Consider the following 7,589-nt stretch of genomic DNA (forward strand, 5'->3'; position numbering starts at 1 on the left):
CCTGAGACTTTGCTGAATTCATTTATCAGTTCTAGGAGTCTCTTAGATGAGTCCTTGGGGTTTTCTAGCTATAATATCATATCATCGGCAAAGAGCGAGAGTTTGATCTCGTCTGTCCCTATTTGGACACCCTTAATACCTCTCTCTTGCCTAATTGCTGTGGCGAGGATTTCGAGCACTATGTGTTTCTTAATTTATTATTTTCAGAAATAAAACCTTTTCTTAATTCCTCTTACAAAAAAAAATTAGTGTGCCTATATTATCCCTGCTTTCTAGTTCTTATTTTTTTGTAAGCATTTTCCAGTCTGTTATCACATTATTTTTATTACATTAGCTTTTCCTTATTAAATTAATCAATTGTCATCACTTTAATATTTACCTGTGTTGGTTACTTTATTCTTAAGTGGATTCAGTGTTTCACTGCCAGTGTTTTCATACCCAAACCAACTTCCCCATTCAAGTTTATTTTTTGTTCAAACAGAATATTTAAATAATAGTTCAGGAATGGTTTGGGAACACTGTAATTACTGAATCTTTCATGCTTAAAAATGTGTTTTTGTCTTCTCGACCCACGCATAGCGTGCTGGCCAGGCTGAATTCTTGACTCACATTAGTCTTTTCTCAGTCCTTGCAGATGTGGCCCCATTGCCTTTGGGCATCCTGTGTTCCTGGGAAAATCTCTTAGGCCAGTTTTTAAAATATGTGTAGGTAATCTATTTTTTTTTCTTAAGCATAAGTCTTCAAAACTAACTTTTAAGTTAGGTCTCTAAACTCCATGAAAATATAGTGAATACCTGCTGTTAAGTTTTCTGTAGCACAGAAGGATGTTTGAACTTAAAATGATTAATACTTTCCAGAACAGCAAATACTTCCTTGTTCTTTTTCTGATTTGATTTTTGAAATATATATACAAGAGTGTATAAAATATACTATTTAACAAAAACCTACATACTCTTATAAGCCCTTTATAAACATTAACTAATTTTTGTTCTTATATCAACACTATGAGATAGGTGCCATTTAACAGATGAAAAAACTGGAGCAGAGAGGTTAAGAAACCTGCCCAAGGTCACACAGAAATAATGGTGGAGCTCAAATTGGAGCCAGGTAATCTGGCTTCAGAGTTGTTATCTTAACCAGCACACCATACTACTTCTCTTTATAGTTCATAATGATAAAGACTTATGAAGAATAAAGAAAGCAGACACCCACGTACCAGAACCCAGATCAAGAAACAGAACATTGCTAGTGTCTTGGAAATGCTTTGTGTACATCTCCTCATTCACATCCTCTTACCTCTACCCGAGATGTAACCACTATTCTGACTTCTGTGATAATTCCCTTCCCTTTATTTTCTTTATAGTATTGTCATGTATCAGTGAATCTCTAAACAATATATTTAGTTTTCGTCTATTTTAAAACTTTTAAAACTTTATCTAAATGGAATCTTACTATATGTATTTTCTGTGCCTGTTGCTCCATGAATTAGTATTAAACGTGTTTGGGGACAGGATCTGTCTTAGGAGTTTTATAGAGCTTTGCCCTGACGGCATAGGTGAATGTGCTGGTTTGCATTTCGAATGCTGTTACACTGGAAGGGCGTCTCTGAAAGGCAGTAGCGGCTGTATCCCACGAGGCGCCGCATTTCTCAGACCTAAAGAATTGGATTTGCTTTGTAAAGCACAAGCGAATCTGTTAAAAACTATAGGCTGAGAGCTGACGATGGAGTGCCCTCTGGAACAAACAGCTTCCCAGAAAGGCCAGCTTCCCAAAGGGCCAAAAGCAAAGCTTTTGTTTAAACCACTCTAGACTACCTGTCTCCATTCACAATAACCTAATAAACATGGAGCTTACATATCTCTGTTTAACCCCTCTGTTTAAATGATAAACTTACCTTAGAATTTAGAAATTAACCTTTGAAAGACTTTGTAACCGTTTGTTCACGTAAATAGAATTAGTTAAAGAATCTGTAGAAGCCTTTTGAAAATCTGTTAACCTGAGAAGAACTACCTGTTGTTATGTAAATTTGTTACCCCTGACAATTGTTCACTATTTTCTATAAGTTACCATGTAAGACCTCATTCGGGGCTTTTTGAGACCGACGGAGAGGTCCGAGCCCCCTGAGCTCCCGCTTTGCCTATAATCTTTATAAACTTATAAAACTATATCTTTGTCTCAGTGTATTCTTTTATTTCTTCCATTTTCCATTTCTCTCTATTATTTTCTTATCCCTTGCAACTCTACCAAAGGGACCCGGTTTTTTGCAGGGAACACTGGCCACGTTCCCCGCATGTGCCTTTCCTTAAATTATTCATTCATATTAATTTTCACTGTTATCAATTTATCAATGTTATCAATTTATCCATTCATCCACTGTTATCCATTTTATAAATACTTGACAATTTAATTATCCATTCCTTATTGATGGACATTTGGGGTGTTTTTAATTTTTTGCTACTGTGCACATTGCTACTTAAAAAAATTGAGTCCTGGTATTCTGCTGCAAGGCAGACTTGCCTAAGTATATGTACCTAGGAGTGGATTTGCTAAATCATAGTCTATGTGCCTGTTCTAGGTTGTACTAAAACATTTTTCAAATACTTGTACCAAATTGCACTCCCACCAGCGGTATGTGAAAGTTCCCATTACCACACACCTTTCTAAAATCTAAAGCTATCACTCTGGATTTTTACATTTTGTTCCTCAGGTGGATGTGGAAATGATATCTCATTGTGGCTTTCATCTGCCTTTCCCTGGTTACTATTGAGATTGGGCATCTGTGCTTATGTTTACAGACCATTTGCGTTTCCTTTTCTTAAGTGCTTGTTCAAGTCTTTTTGCCAGTTTTTCTAGTGGGCCTAGTGTTTCACAGACATTGTTTTTGCAGGTCTAGGTTCTAATTCTTTGTGGGTCATGTGTTGTAAACATCTTCTCCCAGTAGGTAGTATGTTTTTATTTTTAAGCTTTCTTTATGTTGTCTTTTGATGACTGGAAGCACTTATTCTCCCTTTTGGTTTTTATGCTTCTCTTTTCTTCTTGTTCTCCTGTTTTTATTATTTTTAAAATTTATTTCCTCAACCTCTTCATAATTCCCAAACTGAATATTTTCTGGGTATCATTTATCTTTGAATAAAGGAAGTTCTATCCGGCCTTTTATTTGTCTAATAGTATGAATGATTCTACTTTGCTCTTTAAGTTATTTACTGGATATCGCTTTAAATGTTCCGAGTGAACTTGAGTTGGATAGCTGGATGCGACCATAGTGAGGTGGGGCAAGAGGCAGCCTCCAGTTCATGTGTTGCCTGCTGATATTTTCATACTCAATCGGATAGGTCCTCTCTTTGGGGTTACCTGGCAGTGTGTGTTTTGGATGTGAAGCCTGCTTGACTTGCCACTTTTTCTTTCTTTTTATGTAGTAGGTCGGGTTGGAGAGAAGGGGCCTGGTTAATTCATGCCTCTGGCCTCACAGTAAAGCCTCTTCTCACAGGCTTTGGGTTTTTGGTTCAGTGTTCGGTCTCTGCTCTGTTGACTTTGATCAGCAGTCATAAGGCTGATTCTCAGATTGTAGTTCCTATCTTCTGCTAATTTTGTCTGGGATAGGAAAGAGGATCTGAGAAAATAAAGTCTGAGTGGCTACAAGGTTCTTCCTTCAGCCTCTCTTAGGCAGTTCAGCAGATTCCCCCTTGCCTGTCTCTGCCACCAGCTCTCATCTTTAAGGAATGGATACTCAGGAAAGGGCAGAGCCCTTTAAAACTCTCTTACCCCTGTGAGAAAATTACAGCCTGTTGGAAGTTTAAGGGGAAAAAGCTTTTACATTGTGTCATCCTCCCTTTAGAGTTTAAGTTTCAAGTATGTTCTGGTACTTTATGTTCCAGATGAGCGTGTTCCCAAAGTGTAGTTTTTATACATTATCTTATTTACTCATGATCAGATTATTTTTATCTTCACTTTATATATGTGATAGCTCAGACTCAGAGAGACAAGTAACTAGACAAGATGTTAAGAGTTTGAATCCAGATTTTGAATCCAGGGGTTTGAATCCAGATTTTTCTGATGCCAGCTCAACAGTCTTTTTTTTCACTGTGTCACACTGTGATGTTTTATGGAGATTAACTTGGTGTAGAACTCTAAGCAGCCTTGCAAGAGGGAAGAAACTGCTGGTAGGAATACCAGGTACAGGATGGCCGGGCTCTCTGATCTGCCTCTTCCAAACCCCAGCTCTTCTGTGTATTTTCCCTTAGTGCCATCTTCATTATTTAGCCTAGTCCACTGGTCAGGGATTTCAATGTCCATCCCTCCTGAATGGGCTCACTCTTCTCTGCTTACCCAGTGGGTCTGCCATCCTCTGTTACCTGTGGACCAGTTCAATATTCATTCCCTTCTTTCCAATTTCTCTATTTGTAGGGACACCTTTGAAAGCTCTCAAATGTGCCCAGTAGTTATTCTAGTTTCATTGTCTTATTCCCACCTTATATAGTTTTCAATTTCCCAGCACAGAAACCAATGTGCACTGAATTTTTTATTTTTTTCAGACTGGGAGACACGACTTGAAACCAAAGAGTCAACTCCAAAGCCCAGCGTTACTGAAGATTTATCCCATGGGGTAATAATGGAAAGGGAAGGTCTCTGGCATTCTACTTTAGAGGAAACCTGGGAGCCTGATAATTGGTTAGAGGGGCAACAAGAAAAACAAGATAGACATCTGGGCCAAGTGGCAGTTACCCATAAGGAAACCCTCACTGAGAGGAGGGTATGTGGAGGTAATGAATTTGAAAGATTTTCCAGTCGGGGTTCAATCCTTGATACACAATCAAGCATTCGTATGGCAAAAAGGCCCCATAATTGGAATGCACGTGGAAAAGATGCCAAACAAAATTATGAGTTAACTAAAACTCAAAGAATGTTTGTAGAAAAGAAAATCTATGAATGTAATGAGTGCAGGAAAACCTTCAGCCAGAGCTCATCCCTTCTTAAGCACCACAGGATTCATACTGGGGAGAAACCCTATAAGTGTAATGTGTGTGGGAAGCACTTCATTGAACGCTCCTCACTTACTGTACATCAAAGAATTCATACTGGAGAGAAACCCTACAAATGTAATGAATGTGGAAAATCCTTCAGTCAGAGCATGAATCTTACTGTTCATCAAAGAACACATACTGGAGAGAAACCCTATCAGTGTAAAGAGTGTGGAAAAGCCTTCCGTAAAAATTCATCTCTTATTCAACATGAAAGGATTCATACTGGAGAAAAACCCTACAAATGTAATGAATGTGGGAAAGCTTTTACCCAAAGCATGAATTTGACAGTGCACCGGAGAACACATACAGGAGAAAAACCCTATGAATGTAATGAATGTGGAAAAGCCTTCAGTCAAAGCATGCATCTTATTGTACATCAGAGAAGTCATACTGGAGAAAAACCCTATGAATGTAGTGAATGTGGAAAAGCCTTTAGTAAGAGCTCAACTCTTACCCTACATCAGCGAAATCACACTGGAGAAAAACCCTACAAATGTAACAGATGTGGGAAATCCTTTAGCCAAAGTACATACCTTATAGAACATCAGAGACTTCATTCTGGAGTAAAACCTTTTGAATGTAATCAGTGTGGAAAAGCTTTCAGTAAGAATTCATCTCTTACTCAACATCGGAGAATTCATACTGGAGAAAAACCTTACGAGTGCATAGTATGTGGAAAACATTTCACTGGACGATCATCCCTTACTGTACATCAGGTTATTCACACTGGAGAGAAACCTTATGAATGCAATGAATGTGGAAAGGCATTCAGCCAGACCGCATACCTTATTGAGCATCAAAGAATTCATACTGGTGAGAAACCGTATGAATGTGATCAGTGTGGAAAAGCCTTCATTAAGAATTCATCCCTTACAGTACATCAGAGAACTCACACAGGAGAGAAACCCTATCAATGTAATGAATGTGGAAAAGCCTTCAGCCGGAGTACAAACCTTACACGACATCAAAGAACTCATACGTAAGGGAAGTTCTCATTGGCTCCTTCAGCATGATTAACTTTTAGTAATAATCAGATAAGTCACGCAATGTAGAAACCTAATAAATGTAATGATTGTTAGAATCTTTTAGTTAAAGTACAATATACCATATCAGATATATACCACACGGACCACTGCAGAGAAATCATATAAAAGTGGATAAATCTTAATTTAGAAGATAAAATTTACTTTATATCAGAAGATTGAAGTAGCTAATGTTATAAACAGTGAAGATTCATGCTGAAGATAAGTTCTGTTATATCCTACTGCAGATTCTGCTTTGGATATCAGAGACTTGACACTGGAGAGAAAATGTGAGAGCGTTTAACTGGACAGCCCCAAAAGACGTGGTATGTAGTTCTGATCTGTCACTAACTGGATAAGTCACCTACTTTCACCAGGTCACAATTTCCTTATCTGCTAAATGAGTGACTTTGGATTTAGAAGGTTTGCAGGATCCCTATTAGCTGTAAGTGCCACAAACCTGTAAATATAATGAATGCTAGGAAATTCTTGAACTTTTAATGTTATATAGGTTGTCTAGATGTTCCTATTCCACAGCCTGGTTTCTTTGGATGTTTTGAGTCAAAATTCTCTACCTCTGCCAACTCCTATTACCTTTCCATGTCTCCCTTTCCCCCATTGTTATTTTGTCCACTGAACCATAGGCTGGTTTCTACAAAGTGATGGAATAATTGTACAGATATTAATGCACTAGCATGCTGTTTTGAGTTCTCAATCATTAAACTATTGTTAAATAAGCTGATTATTTAGAAAACAATATAACTTAAATATAGTCTTTAAGTACATAGGAATCAAATAAATACGTATCTTTTTATCATATTCTGGCTATCAAGTGAGAAGAGAGGAGCTGAATACTAGTGGACATGGAAAAAATTTGACATATTAACAAAACTTTGCAACTCAAAACATATTCAGAACAATCATTGGGAGATTTTATACATCTGTGGTTATTACAGTAGTTGAGTTGGTTTCATTTATTTCACACACATTTACCAAGTCCTAAATATGTGCTGGACATGATTAGAAAATCAAAATGAATAAAATATTCTTGTTTTCTAAGGACTGAACTAATGAAGTGGCAGTGTGGTGGGAGAGAAAAGGAAGAATTCAAGCAATAATGAGGCGGAATCTAGAAAACTAGGTAACTGGTTAAATATGGCCACTTGAATGAGAAGGAAGAGTTGAGGATGACTTGAATTTCTTATTTGGGTGGACAGGGGGCATAATTAAAAACACATAAAGTTGATTAGTTTTGTGGGGCAAGAGTTCCGTTTGGGGGTGTTTCGATGATTTCTTTGGGACATCTAAGTGAAGACAAGAAAGAGTAGATCAGTGATAAAGGATTTGCTGAGAGTGCTGTCACTGAGTGGGTAAGTAGAGGTGACAGGAATCAGTAGAAGCTGAGAGGAATAAATAGCCAAAAGAAAAGCCGGGAGACGGCTGTGTTGCTTCAGAAGTAAAAAGAGAATTTTAACACAGGGATAGAAATAGTTAATATTGTCAGATGCTATGGAGAGTAAAGTAATATAGAAATATGTCATTTGGT

At 37.6% G+C, this 7,589-nt stretch overlaps 1 protein-coding gene across 5 annotated transcripts in view; it reads left to right on the plus strand.

The window, feature by feature from the left end:
• Positions 1-6,529, plus strand: part of ZFP2 (ZFP2 zinc finger protein) — a 33,791-nt gene extending 27,262 nt beyond the window's left edge. For all 5 annotated transcript variants that reach the window (XM_012649974.1, XM_012649972.1, XM_012649973.1 and 2 more), the window contains one exon: positions 4,533-6,529. In XM_012649974.1, the coding sequence (XP_012505428.1) occupies positions 4,533-6,004 (1,472 nt within the window). In that variant the 3' untranslated portion in view covers positions 6,005-6,529. The remainder of the gene's footprint in view (positions 1-4,532) is intronic.
• Positions 6,530-7,589: the final 1,060 nt, after the last annotated feature.

This window comes from Propithecus coquereli, unplaced genomic scaffold (genome assembly GCF_000956105.1).
Source record: "Propithecus coquereli isolate 6110/MARCELLA unplaced genomic scaffold, Pcoq_1.0 Scaffold308, whole genome shotgun sequence".
Taxonomy (NCBI): domain Eukaryota; kingdom Metazoa; phylum Chordata; class Mammalia; order Primates; family Indriidae; genus Propithecus; species Propithecus coquereli.